Source organism: Oncorhynchus mykiss, chromosome 17 (genome assembly GCF_057628025.1).
Source record: "Oncorhynchus mykiss isolate SJ-2025 chromosome 17, ASM5762802v1, whole genome shotgun sequence".
NCBI lineage: Eukaryota > Metazoa > Chordata > Actinopteri > Salmoniformes > Salmonidae > Oncorhynchus > Oncorhynchus mykiss.
The window spans coordinates 2,521,167-2,542,585 of NC_143038.1; the positions used below are offsets into that span (position 1 = coordinate 2,521,167).

General features: G+C 43.1%; 1 protein-coding gene across 2 annotated transcripts; it reads left to right on the forward strand.

The window, feature by feature from the left end:
* Window positions 1-1,262: 1,262 nt before the first annotated feature.
* On the forward strand, window positions 1,263-11,795 carry LOC118940355 (uncharacterized). 2 transcript variants are annotated; one of them, XM_036949330.2, is made up of 2 exons: window positions 1,263-1,397; window positions 8,114-11,795. In XM_036949330.2, exon 2 carries the CDS (start codon window positions 8,407-8,409, stop codon window positions 10,060-10,062), a length of 1,656 nt encoding a protein of 551 aa, XP_036805225.1. In that variant the 5' UTR covers window positions 1,263-1,397; window positions 8,114-8,406; the 3' UTR covers window positions 10,063-11,795. The 2 variants fall into 2 exon arrangements, with proteins under 2 accessions (XP_036805225.1, XP_036805224.1); XM_036949329.2 differs by having other exon boundaries at window positions 1,274-1,585.
* The last annotated feature ends 9,624 nt before the right edge of the window (window positions 11,796-21,419 follow it).

Genomic DNA, 21,419 nt, shown 5'->3' on the forward strand with positions numbered 1-21,419 from the left:
GAGTGTGCTAAAGCAGTGAGTAAAACAAATAGGGAGGAGGCTTCTGATGTTGACATGCATAAAACCAAGGCTTTTTCAATCACAGAAGTCAACAAATGAGGGTGTCTGGGGACAGCCTGGGTTTATCTCCACATCACCCGAGGAACAGAGGAGGAGTAGGATGAGGGTCACCTAGAGCGTTGGGGACAAAGAATAAAAGGAGCAGATTTCTGGGCGTGGTAGAATAGATTCAGGGCATAATGTGCAGACAGGGGTATGGTGGGGAGCGGGTACAGCGGAGGTAAACCCAGGCACTGAGTGATGAGAAGAGAGGTTGTATCTCTGGACATGCTGGTTATAATGGGTGAGGTCACCACATGTGTGGGAGGTGGGACAAAGGAGGTATCAGAGGTATGATGAGTGGAACTAGGGGCTCCATTGTAAACTAAAACAATGATAACTAACCTGAACAACAGTATACAAAGCATATTGACATTTGAGAGAGACATACAGCGAGGCATAAAGTAATCACAGGTGTTGATTGGGAGAGCTAGCTAAGAGAGAGCTAGCTAAGACAACGATGACCTCATCCTTGAATTAATTCTCTCTCTATGCCCCCATCCTGGCTTTTTTATGCACACACACCTATAATAACACACAACCAACACAATGATACACTTCAATCACATATGGTATGGCATACCTTGTATAGAATATTGTATCTTGCACACAAACACACACATACCTTGTGAGGACTTTTGGGGGATGAACAATTGATTTCCATTAAAAATCCTATTTTCCCTAACCGCTAACCCTAAAAGTAATCCCAAACCCTAAATGTAAATCTAAATCCTAATCCTAATCTTAATCCTAACCCCAACCCCAACCCTAATTCTAACTTTAAACCCTAAACCTAAAATCAGTAAAGCAAAATGGCCTCACTTCTCTGAATTTTTGTTGGTTTACTATTCTTGTAAGGACTTCTGGTACTTACAAGTATAATAAAACGTGTACATACACACACACAGGTAGGCTAATCAAGCTTTAGGCTATTTGTCTTCACCTCGCCCTTTGGGCAACCTAACCAAATTTTTGACCGAAATCTCATTCTGATTCTGTCTGGCGCTAGTCAGATACTACTGGTCCGGTGGCCCGGTCCTGCCAAATTGTGTTTCATCAGGTCGAAGCAATAGGTATCAGTACCGTAGGGGCAAACAGGGAGCGCGCGCGCCAACAAAAAAAGACGTGACGAGGCAGCCTATGAGCTGTTACGCAACCACTGACCCACTAACACACATTCTAGAGGGGAGAGGGAGAGAAACTGGAGCAAGCGCCCAACATAACAGTCGGGACTCAATGCAAAAGGGGGAGACACTGCTTCTAGTAAACTACAACCAGACAGACTGACCTCAGAGCAAGTAAGAGGAGCTAGAGCTGCTCCCGAGCGCTTTTTTTATTCTCTCAGACAAATGAAGCATCTAGCTATTTGACCATTTCTGTTGAAAGAAATAGAGGATACGAGCCAACTTCAACTGCGGAAAGCGATTGCTTTGTGTCCGGCATTGTGCATTTTTTTTGCTGGAGACACGTCACTTGTTCGTAAAAGGTGCGTTGGAGTCCTATTGATGTGCTTAATTATGTGCGGAAATGTTCGATTGGTTTGAATGCTGGATAACAAATTATTTAGAATTGTATATTTGTTTAAAAGTGCAACACTGTTGCGGATTCAGATTCTCATTATGCTTTTAGGTATGGGTATTGTTCACATGCGGGCGACTCGCCCCTACCGGTAGACAGCCACTGTATGTGTGACTTTGACTTATTTGTAGTCATTGTGGTTTATTTTAAACCAGTTCCCTTTCCCAATTATTCATTCATACTGTATATTTATCAAGAACATTCTCAGCTTTAATCAAGGCACTGTATTGTAAAGTGGTGGATGTTGTTGTAAAGAGAAGCCGATTCACATTGCTCAATGCGCTCAATGTCAGGTCGGGCGTTTTTTCCCTCATGGTATTTGTTCAATGGATGGGTAGTAAATCCACTGTGCAATAGATTGGAAAATCAAACCGCTTTGGGGGGTGGCCTCTTGCTGTGAAGAACATTGTCTGGAGTTATTGTAGTTTAAAACATGTTTTTTTTTCTTTACTTAAAAATATTTGTTTTATTGACATGTTGCTAAATCTAAATAGCAGGTGTGTGTCCTATATTTTATTTATGAAGTTGTCATTAATAGCCTTGATAAGTCTAATAATATACAGGTAGGTTAATTATAGGCAAAGTATACTGAAAACGAATAGAACATTATTTTTTATTTCAGTGCAATAAATTGTCTATTGGTGCAGGCAAGTTCGTCATTATTGATTTCGTTCCTATCGGTGACCTCCTTTTGTCGTGTTGTAAGTCAGACCCTCAGACATTCCATGTGCCTGTCGAGGATGTTCGGCCGTCACGTGTAGCTTTTCTCTGGAACTTGGAACAAGAGCGATTACTAGGTATAAGTCTTGCGTTTGCATCCATTCTATGCCATTAGTCATTTTATATGATAAATATTTGCTCAAAACTAGATGTCATGGAATTTTGGCACAAAGGATAGTTATAATCATGTTATTACACATCTATAAGCAGTCCATAGAGTTATTTTGAGGGGGGCTGAGGGGTGGTATGGCATATGACATAATAGCTATGCACTAGTAAGCTACGCAGTAGAATGAGAGGAGGAGAATGAATAGAATCATGGTCTTTCATGAGGGCTGGGGGAAAGTTTGCAGAATTAATTCATAGACAAAGATCTGCAAGCATGTGCCTTGATATTTAACAATTAGGAATATCACATGTATTTCTTTTTTCATTTTTTTTCATTTTTTTTTTAAATCTAGAGGTATTTGTATTTAATTGACCTGTTGCAAAGTAAAAGCAGGTGTTTCCAATCGAGACTTGTGCCCTGAGGTTTTCACCGGCCATATGTTTAATGTTTAACACTAGCCTGTGGATGATTTCCCATAGCCTAAGCAGAATGCGTTACAGTCATCCACCAGTCAGTACAACTATATTTGCTATTTATATATTTCTTGCAAAATCTGTACTCAAACAAAACACTCAAATCCCATTTAGGTGTAATTACACCAATTATACCAGGTGGTATAATTCCGGTATTTTCCGCCAGTCTATAAAGTTGCTTGTTCCCATGGGATCTTAATGGGACGAGCTCTATTGCATAATTAAGATAATAACCAAAAACAGGGCTTGTGTGTGTTGAGTTGTCCAACTCCAGGACATGATGCAATAGAGGGAAACCCCTCCGTCGGCAGAGCAGCAGTCACTGAGCCTTTTAGGCTGCTGCCAGTTGGTCTGTTTACAGAACAGCCTTTCTTTCCCAATGTGAATATTGGTCAAACCAGTCTAACTCAGACTGGAGGAAAGCAGGATGTGTGGAAAGACTTAGAGATACATTTTGGTCTGCAACTCGGTTCACTGTGACATGAAACATAATCAGGAGGGCGTTTCTTTGGCTTTGCCACACAGCCTCTTTGAGCGAATTCTGATTAAGTGTGTCCCTGCCTGGTACAAGCTGGCCATATATAAAAATACTAGAAGGCAAACGTGTTGGGGGCTCGTAGTACTTAGTTGACTCCTGCCACTCTTAGATTTAGCCTCTGTGGAATCTGAAGCAGCTGAACACTTTGGCTGCCCGATAGTGAAGTCACTTTTAGGGTACTTTAATCTAGGCTATAACCTTGAAGGATGCTTGGACTTACACCTAGCAAACAATATCCTCATTTTATTGCAAGTGAATGGAGAGCAGAAGTCCATGTTGCAGTATTACAGATCTTTATGGGTAGGAAGTTGTAGAGGGATTAGAGATGTTTGGCACAGGTTTGGTGCCATCTATATTGGTCAGTTGGAACGTATTGGCCCATTCAAATGATGATAAGTAAATCCTAAATGGACATTGATAAGAACATTGATAAGAATAATTTAACATAAATAAAGTGCATTTCCCTAGTTGCAGATGGAAAAGAAGGGAGGTAGCTTAGTCCCCAAGCCCATGTGACAGAGAGGACGACATGCTTATATAGAACTCAGAGTTGACCTGGAATGTCTCCCTAGATTCTAGGTGCCTTTTCTTAGAAGACAAAGCCAGAAGCTAAAATGGAGGCACCCTGACCGGCCTCTCCACCACATGTCCATTTATGTGGGTGGCTCATCATGTCTTGGAGATGGAGGGGAAAAGGGATGCTTTACATTACTCAGTCTTGCCTTTGGGGGGTCAAAGGTGATGGTGAAACGCCTGAGAACGGCTTTGGCTGTGCTAACATTTCCCATCCGTCTTTAACATCTCCCCCCAGCTAAACTCGCTGGTGGTGAAATCCTAGCTGTGAGTGAGTCATTCCTACAGCTTGATAATTGTGTGGGAAGCAAGGGAGATTCTGGCTTTTGAAAATCTTCAATGCTTTTTTCTTTGTATTATCCCTTTGGAATGATAATTTGGCTATAGCATCCAGTATTTACCTCAATATTACAGAGAGAATTCAACCTCTAAAATGTACTCACTCTGACCTCCAGTGTGTGACCTGTAGGTGTGGCTAATATTTCAGCATTAGGCAAGCTCTGCTTTGTAAACTTGTCACAATGACATTCAGAACAGTAGCACATCAGCCCGGTCCTCACAGCTCTATGAAATATGTTATGTCTGATTTTGACATGGAACATGGGTGTGTGCCTTCTGACGTCAATGCTTTTTTTTAAAGTCTCTAATGCATGCTATTTATCGTCTGCATAGAGATAGAGTAGCATAGAGACCTCTCCCGGTGTCAAATAGAGTATCCAGGAATTCGTGTTGCGTATCAATCACCAGGGGTTTTATAATCCGATTTTGCGCTGCTGACGTAGGCTATTCAAGTTTTTTTTTAAATGTTTTTTACAACGTACCGCAGTGTCTGTAAAATTCCTTTAATGTCGTGTCCACCAATTGAATTCATCTAAGCCCTTCTCGTCAGCCTTCCTCCCCAATACCCCTTCTCTATCACTCTATTTTTAGAGCGCTCTGTAATCCCTCCCCCCTATCCATTTTCCTCCCTCTCCAGCTCTATTTACCTATTTTATGGCACGCAGTCAAAGGCAGAGAGCAAGCTCTTTTTTAAATCAAATCACATTCATTTGTCACGTGCGCCGGATAGAACTTTACCATGAAATGCTTACTTATGAGCCATTTCCCAACGATGCAGAGTAATAAAAAAACACAAGGAATCAAATACACAAGAATGAAGCTATATACAGGGAGTACCAGTACCATATCAATGAGGTAGAGGAAAATGCGCAGCGCTCCGTTTTTAGGTCAGTGGGACACGCAATGGCGCTCTCTCTCTCTCTCTCCCTTCTTTTGATCGATGAGTGGAAACATTGTGACATTCCTGACATTCTAGTTTTCTGTTTTCCCTCGCTACTTTGTTTCTAAAACATACTACACCCTCTAGTATTGTGTCTGGGCGAAAACCAAAACCGAGACAGAGAAAGAGATGGCTCATGTGGTGGCTGTGGTGATTCTTTGGGGGAAAGAAAGACAGCAGAGCAAAATATGAGGGAATTCCTATTTGGCTGTCTCCCACTGTGAAAAAAAGACAGAGAAAAGTGTCCTGGAAGGTGTAACCACTAAAAATATTATGCAAATGAAGAAAGGAGGAAGGGAGCTGCCACTGTGAGAAAGATATACTGTAAACTAGTATTATTATGTCATAAAATGGTCATACTCTAGATTGTTATGATGAGGTTGAAGCTAGGTCAAGTTGTTATGATGAGGTTGAGACTAGATCTATATTGTTATGAAGTTGAGACTAGGTCAGGTTGTTATGACAAGGTTGATACCAGGTCAGGTTGTTATGATGAGGTTGAGACTAGGTCAGGTTGTTATGAGGAGGTTGAGACTAGGTCAGGTTGTTATGACAAGGTTGAGACTAGGTCAGGTTGTTATGATGAGGTTGAGACTAGGTCAGGTTGTTATGATGAGGTTGATACTAGGTCAGGTTGTTATGACAAGGTTGAGACTAGGTCAGCTTGTGTAACCCAGACAAGCTCTATAGCCAAATGAAGTGGCTAGAAAGTACTCTACTTGGGCTGAGTTCAGTTAGTGTGTCAGTGACAGACGGAGTAGAGACAGCTTTAGATCAGATCCCAAAAATAAAACCAAACCTTATTTAGTCTTACTTGAGCTATTGTTAGATATAGTGGTGGTAGCCTGATAGTGGTAGCAAAGACCAGAAATTAACAGATTAAATACCTAACATTAGAAACAATTTTGAATCTATAGAAAAAGAGATAAGATAACAATATCTGACCAAAAGCTTCTGTTACTGATCTACAGGTTTTCCTGTTTGACTAAAATTTGAATCAATAAGACAGCAACCAATCAGAACAGGCATTCATGATTACCTCAGCGCTCTGTTTGATCTGTTATCAGAATCACAAACGGCAACGGACTCTGTCAATGTTTTGACTGATGCAGTCTTGTTGGCTCAGGGAGTTGCTTCAGAAAAAATAATGAACTAGTAATTGTAGCACAGTAATGACCTAGATAGATTATTACGTTGAATCCTCGCAGATCTGTTTTTCTAGTGGAGAAATAGAACATCTAGATAGGACACACTGCCCTGTTAAGTGATGCATAATTAATGTCTCTGAATCGTCAGCGCAACAGATCTAGAATTAGCGCATTTACGTTATGTAACATCTCGATGAGTCAACTGAACTGCTTATTTAGCAACACCACCGACCGATGTTGGTGACTTGTGAGAAAAGGGGATGTTGAGCAATGTTTCCCGTCGGTAGGGGCACAGAATGCACTCGATACATACTAACTAACTGTGGTTGTGTAATACCTGGCAGGCTCTCTAGCTGGCATTTTATAAAGGAAAAGAGACCTTGGCTCTCTCCTCTGGTGCCGTTGGGGAATCACAGCCAGTTGAATAACAAGTCATATGTCAGCTTCAGGACATCAGCCCACTGTTATGACACAGCAATAAGTCACAAGTTAGTGATTCTTTGAGTTGACCTCTTTGATGGATTATTGTAGACAATTGTGCCATAAGAGACCAGTGTGACCTCATAGCTACATTTAAAAAATATCCCGCCTGGCAACTGATAAAGGTTATAGAGGGACATTATTAGAGGTCGATACATAGATGGTTTGCGCTCCTTCCCTTTCTCCCTCCCTGAATGCCCGTCGCTCAGTAACCGCAGCCCTGGCACTAGGTCAGACTGGCCCTCTTATGTGACTGTCTGGTGCAGCGCTGTTACACAACACTGTACAGAGAGCACTTTAGACACTGCAGCTCAGAACCTCCCTTACCCACACAACCCGCCTATTTGTTTTATTTTATTTAACCTTTATTTAACTTGGCAAGTCAGTTAAGAACAAATTCTTACTTGCAATGACGGTCTACCGGGTTAACAGTGGGTTAACTGCCTTGTTCAGGGGCAGAACGACAGATTTTTACCTTGTTAGCTCGGGGATTCAATCCAGCAACCTTTCGGTTACTGGCCCAATGCTCTAGGCTACCTGCCGCCTAGCAGCCTCTGAGCAGAGTTGACCTATATCCCTGTGAGTGGAGTGGAAAGGGTACCGGTCGTGCTGCTGCCTTACTCACCCTCCCTCTCTGTATACCCCCAGGCTGGCCCACCTCAATACCCCGCCTTCTCCTCCACAGAACTCCAATAAGGGTTACGTCTAGCAAAGGAAAGTCCTTTTGAGTATGAGGGATTGTGAAAGGTGATCAAAAGGAATGTTCAGATTCAAATCCAAGATGAAACATTTTCTTACATAATGTTATGATTATGTCATAGTAGCTCGTATACTTTCTGGGCACAAGCAAATGGTGACATGCCAGTGTATGAGTGATGGCAGATCCATTGCAGTTTGGATCAAGTGTCAGATTCGCAGTTATGAAGTCATGTGAACTCAAGAATACCCTGAACTAATCACATTATGAGTTTCTAGGACTGTATGTTCTGTCTCGATCATCACCACTGTACAGTAACATTGAAATACATTGAATGCCTAATGTATGTCACAGTGGGAAGGCATAGTATTTATGGTAACTAATGAATGTTCTCTCTCTTATTCTCTCTCTTTCTATAGTGTGTTTCCTCGTGAGCGATCCCAGCCTACAAGAAAAAGTCTTCCAGTAGACCAACTGACCTACTTCACTTCTGCATCCTAGAGACTTCAAGGATTACAGAAGAACCTACTTTGAAACTCACATTTCACAAAACTTTGTCACGTAATTTAACCAATGAGGTTCAGCCTTAGAGAAGCACAAATACCTCACCCTGAGTTTTTCACAGATCCTGCGACTTAAAAGAGAAAGTTAATACAAATAAGTTATCTCTCCAGCGAACTTTCGTCCTCTCCCTTACCCCCATTTGGCCTTAATGCCAGATCACCAATCTGGTCAAAAGGACTCAACAATGGAAAGCCTGAATCTTCACTTTGCATCTCCCAACAACAACAACGACCTGGACATAGACACATACTCTAACTACAGCGAGAGCCTCCCGCCACTGTCTCCCAGACCCGGTGACGATGATGTCCCGCGCCGCCAGACCAAAGGCGGCTCAAAGAACAGCATGTCCAGCCGTCGCAAACGGGAGTTCATCTCCGACGAAAAGAAGGACGCCTCCTACTGGGAGAAGCGGCGCAAGAACAACGAGGCGGCCAAGCGTTCCAGAGAGAAGAGGAGGATGAACGACATGGTGCTGGAGAACCGTGTGATGGCGCTGAATGATGAGAACAGCCGTCTGAAGACGGAACTCCTGCAGCTGAAGCTTCGCTTCGGCCTCATCAGCACTGCTTCCTACATGGAGAAGAGCCAGCAGCTCTCCAACAGCGGAAACGGACAGTCCAGTGCTGGTAACCCCTACTTCTCCAGTAGCGGGTACTCCAGTGCCTGTGGTAACACTCTGCTGAACTCCGACTCGTCCGAAGCAGAACAGTCCACCAGAGGGGAACGCCACACCCCACTCCCAAAATACTCCCCAAGAGGATCCCTCTCCGACGGGTGCATGTCTGACGACTCTTCCAGCCCTGAGCCCATGGGCTATGAGATCAAGATGGAGTCCAACGACACTGACATGGATGCTGGTCTCCCCAGTGGGATCTCCTTCAACGGTGGCCACCAACACAGGTCCCAAGAGGCTGACTGTGCCATGGACTTCCACCACAACCACCAGAACAACTACCGCCAGGAGTCTGCCAGCCCAGCACCCCAGCAGGTAGCGGCCCCAGCCCAGAGGAGTGTGATCCAGATGTACCGCTCCCCCAGCTCCTCCTATATGGAGAGCCAGAACCAGAGGCAAGCAGAGGACATGGAACAACAACAGTCGCAGGTCCAACAAAGCAGACAGTCCGAGAACACAGAGACCATCACAGAGGAAGTCCAAAGGTACCGAGCCCGTGAGGAGCAGCAAAGACATCAGGAGACACAGAGAAGCCAGTACAGCCCTTATCAGACCCAAGATGGCGGCCACAAGGAAGGAATCGCACCAGAGCTCCTCCACCACAGTAGAGAAGAAGGCAACAAGTCAAGCCACTCCTCCAACCAGCACCACATCAACAACGCCTATCTCAGTACCCTGGATGAGGAGGAGCCCCCAGTGCTCACTTACGAGGGCGGCCCCAGGGCCGGAGAGGGCTTCTACACAGAGTCCCACTCTGGGAAAGACACTTCGTCCAGTGATGGTGATCAAAGGAGCTCAGACAAAGAAGGTGGTTCCACTACCGATGACGAGTCACCGTCATCTTCCTCTTCCGAGGTCGGAAGCTACAACCAGAGGGCGACATCACAGATGTCGGTGCCACAGAGTCAGAGTGGAGACGATCAGGCCACCTACCTGCCCCACAAGCTCCGCCTGAAATACAGAGCGCTGTCCAATCAGGGGGAGGTGCCAAACAGAAGCCCCACCTCCTCCACATCCCCCCCGCCCTCTCATCCCCAGCATCCCTACCTGGCCCTGCCTAGCAACCACCAACATGGCGGCCATAGCAATGGGGAAAACAAAGAGGCAGGGAACGAGTCAGAATTCTGCTAGCAGTGGGAAGCAAGAGAAAGAGAGGAGGTGTGGAAGGAATGCAAAAAGGGATGCAGCGCAGGGAGGAAGAATAAGAGGTGTGAATAAGGGAGCACCAAAGACTCTTTGAGATACTGCGACCAACAACCAACCTCAGCTTTGCTTCATCATCAGGTGTCTCGCTCCTTTTCACCTACCACTATGCCAACAGACACTCCTCTTCGATGATGATGATAATAATAACAAGGACAGTCAAAGTGATGTTCACAATCACCACTGACAGATTCAAAAGACTTGGTTCACTGTGTCACCATGTTTTTATATGGACCCTTCCCTCACTCCATCCATTTATCCAATCCATGAACAATGATAATAATAGATCACTTATTGGTTCAGCAAATGTGGTGGAGTGAAAAGAATGAGGGGAATGGAATGGATGGAACTCACATTTTCTTTCCTTCGGGAAAAGACAAACATCACATCACAATGGAAGGTTAGAATGAACGTTGAAATGGAAGGCTGTTTTCAGGCTCTGGTTTGAACTCTCAAGTGGCCAATTGCTTTGTGGGTGGTAAGGCATTCTGGGAACATTCCCATGACCAAAGAAACACGTCCAACCCCCCTGACAATGAGTTCCATTCTTCCTCCCCACCAACAAAACAGCTGTACCAGTTTCCGTTACTCCCTAAACACCTATCCCTGCTTTATGCAGAATAGGAAACCCAATCATTTTTCAAGCACTTGGATTGTAAATAACTGTGATATAGAAAATGTACATATATTTAAATATATTTTACAGAGAAAAAAATGAAAAACAACAAAAAATAACAAGGAGAAATGGAAGTGGAAAAAGAAAAGCTATCAGTTTGTCCTTGTGAGAAAGTTTTTGTACAGTCCGTTCTCAATGTCAATGAAATGCCTCAAGTTGTTTTCTTAAAAAATGTCTGTATGAACCACCGCTGCAAGAAACTCTTTCTTTTAGATTCCATGTCACTAGGAAATGCCTGGAGCAACCTACCGTCAATTGACCTTTTACTGACCTCTTACACACACACACACACACACACACAGAAAGCCCCTGTTAAGGCCAGTTACGAACATATCACAAGACTACACACTACACTTTTTGAACGGTAAAACCATGAATACAAAAGCACATTGCAATCCAGAGCTCAACAAATTCTCAATTCATTAGACTTACTGATCATAGGAATCAAGTAGTAATTGCACTTGAGAAGCAATGGGGGAAACGACTCTCTTCTCACTCAAAGGTGCCTCTACTTTTCATAGGTCAAAAGAACCAATCCCCAATCTTGGCCTTTACATTGAGTTGCTTTATCAGCTGTGGATCATACAGGCTGTACTAGTTAAACGTCTCACATCCACGTGCCTGCCTACTGGCCGTTCTGTATAAATGTATAGTTCTCTATCTCTCTTGGATACTGTTATTATTATTATTTTATTATTATTTTCTATTTGATTCAGTTCTTTTGGGGGGTTATTGTGTGTTTTTTCCGTCCCCTTGTATCTTCCTGATTGTGATGCTGTAATGTATGTATTTTACCCATGTCCTGATCCCTTGACATTTGTACTCTGTGATATTGTTCAACGTTTGTGGTTTGCCGGATGGTTAAGGAAAATGATTTTCCAGAAATGGGTAATGCAATGGTTATAATGACAACAACTCATTCTGATTGTTGAAAGATTGAAAACCTTGAAAAATAAAAGGATGTTGAAAAAAACATAAATTAAAAGTATTATTTCGTGTGATTTTCTTTAACTTTTGTTGCGCTCTTTCTGGTCTAATGGTGAAACATAATTCACACACATGATAAAATGGTCATAAATGGAACACCGGTGAAATTGAGGGGGAAAAAATATATTTCAATCAAGTTGGCAGATGACTTATGCAGTTTAAAAGTAGACATACATTATATGACATATAAAACATAAACATGTAGAAAACTCCCCAAAATATGATCTATTACAGGACACATCTTAGCACAGAACACACTGATCATTACGACTCTGTCCTGTACTCCTATAAACACAGCTACAACGCTGCAACATAAATAACTTCAGTATTTTAGTGTTCCTCCCCTCTTCTCCTCTGTCCCTTCCTCCCTTCGTCCAGTACTGTACCGAACGAAACTTTTAAAACGAGGCCGTCAAAATCTACACAGATACAAACACAAATAGCTTCAGTATTCTAGTGTTCCCCATCTCCTCTCCTTCTTTCCTCTCCTTCCTCCCTCCCAACTTTCCTGGCAAAGAGGATTAATAGTAATGTGAGGAGCATCAGTGTGACACACAAGCACACTGTGTCCCAACGGCCAGAAATACACAAACACACACACACACACACACACACACACACACACACACACACACACACACACACACATACACACATACACACACACACACACTGTGTCCCAACGGCCATGCCAGTTAGGGCACCGGAATCTAACATCCATGACGTAACCGTGGTGACCTACTTAGTCATGTCATAAACTCTAAACTCCACCAACGGACACACACACACAAGCCGCCGGGCAGCAGAGTCCTGAGTACAACAAATAAACACACACTAAGCTACTACACACTCTCACACTCTAGTCAGTAATCACATAATGGGTGAGAGGCTTTTGCTCCTCAACATTTTGCGGAAAACTTTTGGGTTCAGTTTATATAATAGTGTGGCTACAGTGTGTCATCTGTCTCTTGATAAACTAATATGCCTAACACAGTTATAATGTTGTACACTATAGGCCCAGGCTTCCTGTTATGGAAATATCCATGTAAACTCATTTGGAAATAGTATAAAGCTTGTCTCTAAATAGATGAACCTTTTACTGCATTGGGTTAAATCAGGGTCACACATGGTGTTTCTTTTCTTGAAACAAAAGTACACACCTCACACACATGGTTATGGGCTCAAAAACAAGAAGACACCTGTACCATGTCAGACACACAGTTGAAATGTATTACATTTGGAGTTTGCATCCCAATATTACATATCACAGAAGACTGAAACATGACAAAAACCGTTTGACATAGAAACACCGGATTTTCGGCTGCGTTTAAAAAATAATGTTTATGAACTATGAAAAATATGAATAACATTCCACCCATGACGCCACTAAGGTCATTTGACTGCAGGAAAGGGCTACTACATGTAATTCACACATCTTACAAAGTTACATAATATATATTTTTACAGTAGGTTTAGGCTGTTATGGAAATGTCCACACAATCAATCTCATGAGAGAATAAACTAATTTGTCACAGTTTATATTTATAATCACTGCATCAGCTATAATATAAAGCTGTGTCTCTTTGTAAAGAAATACATCTACAGAATGAGACTGTCCACAGAGCCCTGTAATCAGGAGTTATTACTGTAAACTCATTGGTCTCAGGTCAGGTTGTACAAGGTATGTCTCTTGATAAAAACTAATATGTCTAGTAAAGTCCTATATATCTACACCTACTTATACACATACACCCTATATAATGTACTGCATACATACATATGTGGTGTATGTGGTATATGTCGTGTATATACTGTACAGTATATAGGGTAGGTGTAGATTTTTTGCCCCCTGTTACATCATGATTAGATTTCTTGTATACGATCGTTAAGGGTCACTAGCTCTGAAACAGTAACGGCTTTTACGTGACCGACTGGGATCCGTCCCAGAATGCATCCCACCACGACGCGGATAACAAATTATATAACAGCTTGGAAGAAGAAAATGCCTCTAGAGGAATTTGAGTCGGTTGGCACCTCAGTTGGAACATGCTGTCGATGTAAGAAATAGCACAAGCGCTTCCTTTCACTGGGATGTCAGGAACAAGATGATATTTCACAGCATGGTTACGTGATAAACGTTATAAATAGACTGTTAGCAATTATGAGTAAGTCATCAGTAAATGATGTACAATAATATCAATCAAACATTGTCAAAAGCCACAAGTCACTTTGTTGCGGTGGTAACATTTCAAAGTATTCTTACATGATGAGAATAACAGTGACCAGCTCGTATTTATAGGTTCTGCTGTTCATCATTCATTACCTGAAATAATATAAATGAAACAGTCCAAGTGCCATTCACAAGTCAATTTAGAATCAATCTATTGGGAATATGGTAATATATACCCTAAAAGGTGTATTACATATTACATTCTATAACAAGCCTTGAACATAATTACAATAATCAAATCATTACGTAATAAGCAAACATGTAAATGCAAGTCATTGACTAACCACCACAATCATTAACCATTCATTTCCTGTAATAAAAAGAATAACATCCCTCCGTCTTCCTCCATCTTCTATCAGTGAATCTATAGATATAGTAGAGAGATTAAGACATAATGGTGTTCTGTGCATCAGTTCAGGAACACAGACACCCTGTTGCTGGTGATTAGTTACCAGACAGCTATGGGCTCCATCCTAGCTTGTACATTTCCCCTCTGGCTGGGCTTATAGACGTTGCCACGGCAGCCAGTCAGTCATAGCAAGGCTTTGTCCCAAATGGTATCATATTCCCTATATAGTCCATATATTTCTGGTCAAAAGGAGTGCACTATATAGGAAATAGAGTGCCGTTTGGGACGTGCTCATGGTGACATTCCGTAGAAAACCGCAGTGCTTTGTGTATGTAAGTATAGATAGACTCTACCGGTTCACTTCCCTTCTCTCTCCCTCTTTCCCCCCCATCGCTCCCCCTCTTTTTTTCAACCCTTTTTTTTCTAAAGCTGTAGTATGCAGAAGCTTGCGAAAGCAGCTCAATGGAAAAGTAGGTCATTAGGGAGGGGCAGAGAGGAGGATGAGGGTTGAGGGAAGAGAAGGGGAATTCAGAGTGAGTGGAGAGGGAGGGAGGGAGGTTACGTCACATGCCTCTGCAGTGTCAACTCGGACAAACTCATCAACGCACCCGCACGCGCACGCACGCGCGCACACGTACGCGCACATGCACGCACACGCACACACATCAGTGACTCAACCCCTATTAAACGCAGCCTCCTCACATTGTACATAGACAAATCACTATGGGTGAAACTACCTAATGCTAGAGGCCACAGACCTTGTTGACTTCCTGCTATTGTTACTGACGTAACTTCAGCTGAAGTAAAAGCAAAACAAAATGTGGGAGTCTTTGATGTTCACACTGATACCATCTGATAAGCTTGTGCATGTTTTGTGTGCACATTTTGATTAGGCTTGAAGGAAAGACATTTGAGCGGTTTGAGGCTAGGGGCAAAAGGTTGTAAGGAGTGCCACCATTTTGGTGCAAAGACATGTCATCATTGTAGAACAGGCAGGTTGACGTTTATTGTCGTGAGTCTTGTCCTGGAGTAAGAACCGAGCAATTTCCCATTAGATAGACAATTTTGACTTTGCAACTGATTATTTTTTGCTTTTTGGTCTTAATTTAAAGTTAGGGTTAGGCATTAGGGTTAACAGTGTGGTTACGGTTAGATTTAAAATCAGATTTTGTGGCTGTGCCAGCTAGTGACCACTCTGCAGAGCTGCCTCCAGAACAAGATTCATGGCAAAAAACAGTAACCTGTGTAGAACAGCCACAGGTGGGATTTGAAATGTTTGCCATGACCAGTAGCAGGAAATAAGGTAATAGGCCTACCAGTGTCCCGCCCTGTTACCCTGGGATACGCAGCACTAGAACACTGTTTTCTTTCATCAAGGAAGATTCTATTCTGCTATTCTATTATACTCTCTCTCACACACACACACACACACACACACACACACACACACACACACACACACACGTACACATGCACACGCACACACACACACACACACACATACACATACACATACACATACACATACACATACACACACGCACACGCACACGCACACACACTCACTCACACACACACACACACACACACACACACACACATACACATACACACACACACACACACACACAGGTGTACAGTAGCCTATAATATAGCATTAGTGGCCCTGGTGTGGTTTCTGGGCTCCCGGTCTACCCAACTTCCTGTCTGGAAATACAGTTTAATACCGTAGAACACAGTGTAGCTGACTGTAGGTTGTGTGTGTGTGTGTGTGTGTGTGTGTGTGTGTGTGTGTGTGTGTGTGTGTGTGTGTGTGTGTGTGTGTGTGAGTGACTGCAGAGTGTATAGAGATCCACCCCTCGGCGAAGTGAAGCCAATGCAATGGGTCTGGGTCTGGGTCTGAGCCTGTCGTGAATAACACAACCCAGAGTTACATAACCACCACTCTGATGCTGGATGTAGGTCAGAGGGGAGGGAGGGATGGAATGAGGAGGGAGGGAGGGAGGCAGGGAGGAAAAACACAGAGTGTTAACACTGTATGTTGGTGAGTGAGTGAGTATGGAGGGGGTGAGGGAGTTTGTGAGTGCATATGCATCTTGGGTTTCTACATGTTGTCTGGGTGTGACTCAATGCAGTAAAGTAAATCAACCACAAGTAAATTCTGTACTCTGTTCTATCTCTCATATTTCCCTCCTTCTAATCTAAACCAAAGCGTGTTCTCTCAAATCAACAATCTTTGCCACTGCCTCATCTTACATGTGACGGGTGTATGTTACGCAATAGTTACTTCTTTCCACAAACAACCTTTTCCACTCTCATCTGGCTGTCAGGTCATTAGGCTGTCAGGTCATCAGGCTGTCAGGTCATCAATTAATCAATCAATCAATTAATCAATCAAATGTATTTATAAAGCCCTTTTTGCATCAGCAGATGTCACAAAGTGCTTATACAGAAACCCAGCCTAAAACCCCAAAGAGCAAGCAATGCAGATGTAGAAAACTCCCTAGAAATGCAGGAACCTAGGAAGAAACCTAGAGAGGAACCAGGCTCTGAGGGGTGACCAGTCCTCTTCTGGCTGTGCCGGGTGGAGATTATAAGAGTACAACCAGTAATAATCATAGTGGTTATAGAGGGTGCAACAGGTCAGCACCTCAGGAGGAAATGTCAGGTGGATTTTCATAGCCAAGCATTCAGAGGTCGAGACAGCAGGTGCGGTAGGGAGGGACGGAGGGGGTTCAAAAACAGCAGTTCCGGGACAAGGTAGCACGTCTGGTAAACAGGTCAGGGTTCCATAGCTGCAGGCAGAACAGCAGAAACTGGGTTAGTAGCACGACTACTAACTGGGGACGGTGACAGCCAAGAGGACTGGGGACGGGGACAGCCAAGAGGACTGGGGACGGGGACAGCCAAGAGTCGTCAGGCCAGGCATGGTCCTAGGGCTCAGGTCCTCCAGGAGGGGAGAGAGAGAGAGATGGGAGAAGTAGAGGGACCATAATTAAATTCACACAGGACACCAGATAAGACAGGAGAATTACATCTGATAGGACAGACTGACCTTAGCCCCCCAGCACATAGACTATCGCAGCAGAGGCTGAGGCGGGGGACATGTTGCTAGTCATTTCCTCCTGGGTCCTAATGGTTCTACTGGTTAGAGAGAGGGACATGTCAACATGACTCAATTATTCAATCAAACGGATAGGAAACAAACTTTACAGTGATAGGAGAGGAACACTGTGGAACTGTTTTGTATACTGAGCCAGAATGAGTGAATTCATTTGTAGTACCATTCCTTGCTGGCAAACGTTCAACTTTTATAAATTGTATGATTTACAACAAGTTAAAACATCCCGAAACCCTTAGTTGCTTAGTTCCACATCCTGCTAATTTCCAATCTACTAACTTTTGTAAAAGCTTTATTTTCTAATTGTAGCACATACGCTTCAGTATTAAAACATCAGGTCCTGGTCAAAAGTAGTGTATTGGAAAGGGAATCGGGGGGCATTTGGGACAAACTCTTGGTGTAGTGTAGATGTGGGTCAGGGAGGGTTGGGGTTGTTGTTGTGTAGAAATAGAGACATGCCTCTCTAACATGCTTGGCTACATGCCTGACTGCTGAGCAGTTCAGCTTACCCCTGTCTGCTGCCTAGCACCACCCATCTCCCCAAACAGTTCTCTGTAACAGTTAGGTTAGATGGCTACACTCTTAGAAAGAAGGTGCTACCTAGAACCTAAAAATGGTTCTTAGGCTATCCCGTAGGATAACCCTTTGAAGAACCATTTTTGGTTCCATGTAGAAGCCTTTACACAGAGGGTTGGAACCAAAGCGGGTTCTAACTGGAACCAAAAACGGTTCTCCTATTAGCTAACAAACCCTTTTGTAACCCTTTTTTCTAAGAGTGTAGGTGTGTGTCTGGGGGTGTTAGTGTGAGTAGATGTATGAAAACAGCCAGTATAAGCCTTACCACAACCAATACTGATAGAAAGGAGGAGAGAGAGAGAGAGACAGAGAAGGAGAAACAGAAAGAGAGAATGAAGGAAACTAAGGGAGAGAGGGAGATGGAAAGGGAAATAGAGAGAGGGAGAGAGAGGGAGAGAGAGGGGTAGAGAGGTACAGTAGAGGAAGAGAGAGAGAAAGAGAGGTAGCGGTAGCGGTAAGTCGAGGGACAGAGAGAGATAGGGAAAGAGAGAGGAAGCGGGAGAGAGAGAGAGGGAGAGAGGGAGAGAGAGGGGTAGAGAGATAGCGTCTCATAAAAGCATTAAGGAGGGTAAGGCCTTGGGGGAGGGAGGGGCAAGGGGATATGAAGGGAGAGGGAGGAGGAGGGGGGGATCGAAGTGCTCAGTGAAATGTAGGTCAATCTTGGCCCTTCACACACAAACACTCCTTCAGATCCTAAATTGACCTTACAGTCGACAGATCTCCACGGATGTCTATTACATTAAGGGAAAGAAAGGGGGAAGAGGGGGAGAAAAGAGGGAGGAGTAGGGAGGGAAGAAAGACTTTAACCAGGCAACCCTCATCAGGCCTTACATTTTATCGGAGATGGAGAGGAAATAATTTGCTGTGACACTATGGACATAATGTGGAAACACTAAAAGCAGCACGCCAGACTAAAAATCATTTTGACTCTAACACTTTCAACTTAATGTGGGAGTGGGATCAAAAAGGACAGCAGGTGGCAGAACCAGAGTCTGCAAAAATAGAACTAGGGGAATAGGAAGTAGGCCACTGGGCTAACTGCTGGGCTGTGTGTGTGTGTGTGTGTGTGTGTGTGTGTGTGTGTGTGTGTGTGTGTGTGTGTGTGTGTGTGTGTGTGTGTGTGTGTGTGTGTGTGTGTGTGTGTGTGTGTGTGTGTGTGTGTGTGTGTGTGTGTGTGTGTGTGTGTAGTATGTCATGGAGAGGCACTAACACCATCCTAGGTATGTTGGCATTTACAGATCCAACACATGATACTCACACTATGCCCATTCCATGCCTACTGCCTCTAGGACTGCCAATCAACTGTATGTTCTACTCTGTCACTACAGCAGGAAAGTGTATAGAGAATGACCCAGCTATCTCATTCCAAACATTGATCTGTGTTTTTACGTTTTTGGAACATATTACTATTATATGTTTGTACCATATCCGTTGGCCTATACCAGGTTCTCCAATCCTGTTCCTGGAGAGTTAACCTCCTGTAGGTTCTCTTCAACCCCAGTTGTAACTAACCTGATTCAGCTTTTCAACCAGCTAATTATTATAATCATGTGTGCTAGATTTGGGTTGGAGTGAAAACCTACAGGATGGTAGCTCTCCAGGAACAGGGTTGGAGAGCCCTGGCATATACACTGAGTGTACAAAACAGTAAGAACACCAGTCTCAACGTCAACAGTGAAGAGGCGACTCCGGGATGCTGGCCTTCTAGGCAGAGTTCCTCTGTCCAGTGTCTGTGTTCTTTTGCCCATCTAAGTATTTTCTTTTTATTGGCCAGTCTGAGATATGGCTTTTTCTTTGCATCTGCCTAGAAGGCCAGCATCCTGGAGTTTCCTCTTCACTGTTGACGGTGAGACTGGTGTTCTGCGGGTACTATTTAATGAAGCTGCCAGTTGAGGACTTGTGAAGCGTCTGTTTCTCAAATTAGACATTCTATTGTACTTGTCCCCTTGCTCAGTTGTGCACCGGGGCCTCCCACTCCCCTTTCTATTCTGGTTAGAGCCTGTTTGCGCTGTTCTGTGAAGGGAGTAGTACACAGCGTTGTACGAGATCTTCAGTTTCTTGGCAAATTCTCCTATGGAATAGCCTTCATTTCACAGAACAAGAATAGACTGACGAGTTTCAGAAGAAAGTTATTTGTTTCTGGCCATTTTGAGCCTGTAATCAAACCCACAAATGCTAATGCTCCAGATACTCAACTAGTCTAACGAAGGCCAGTTTCATTGCTTCTTTAATCAGAACAACAATTTTCAGCTGTGCTAACATAATTGCAAAAGGGTTTTCTAATGATCAATTAGCCTTTTAAAATGATAAACTTGGATCAGCTAACACAACGTACCATTGGAACACAGGAGTGATGGTTGCTGATAATGGCCGTCTGTACGCCTATGTAGATATTCCATTAATGTGCTTTTCTGTTAAAAACAAGGACATTTCTAAGTGACGCCAAACTTTTGAATGGTAGTGTATATGTTTACATTACTTATTTGATTGATTTCCCACCATTTTATAAGTCAGAACACAGCAATCCATACCTTCCAAGGACCATGTAAACGTCCCCTGTCTAATAAACTTGTATTTGCCTCCCTCTGGTGGCCGACTACATCATTACATCCATTTCTATCACTTCACTGCAATGTTACTTCAAAGGGGTGATCCTTAGATAAACATTTATCCAGCTTGACAGCACAGACATGGCAGAGCAGTCTTTCATAGCTCTACGAGAAACAATGCCACCTACGAACTTCCTTAAACTTAAAATAAGTAAATAAGTAATTTTGTGTGGAAGTCAAACAATTGCTTTATGTCGGCGGCAGAACGACAAAATCGAGACATTTACATAGCCCTTCTCCTCTTGTCTATAGGAGGAAAGAACGCTGTTTAAATGGCCCAAATGTTGATTTAGACTTTCACAAATTTGATAGAATTTGACTATCACTAATGTGATGTGTGTTTGGTAAAGTAATAAACAAGGTAGATGTAGATGTTTTAAAACAGATTAGAACTATATATGGACATATTATAAAGGATGAAAAGGCTTATTCATTCACAATGTTTTTCTAATATCATATCATCATATTTCTATGCTTTATGGTACTTTTATTGTGTACTAGATCATATGGGTTGAAAAGTGTTTTTTTTCTGAGACAAACAATCCCAGTTGAAAGCCAAGGGGGGACACTAATTCTTTAATAAAATATTGCCCTCTTGCTAGATTGATGACTAAAACCATAGCGAAACAGTGCAAAAGGGCTGGTTTCCTCCCCTTCATCTACACTGATTGAAGTGGATTTAACAAGTGACATCAATGAGCTTTCTCCTGGATTCACCTGGTCAGTCTATGTCATGC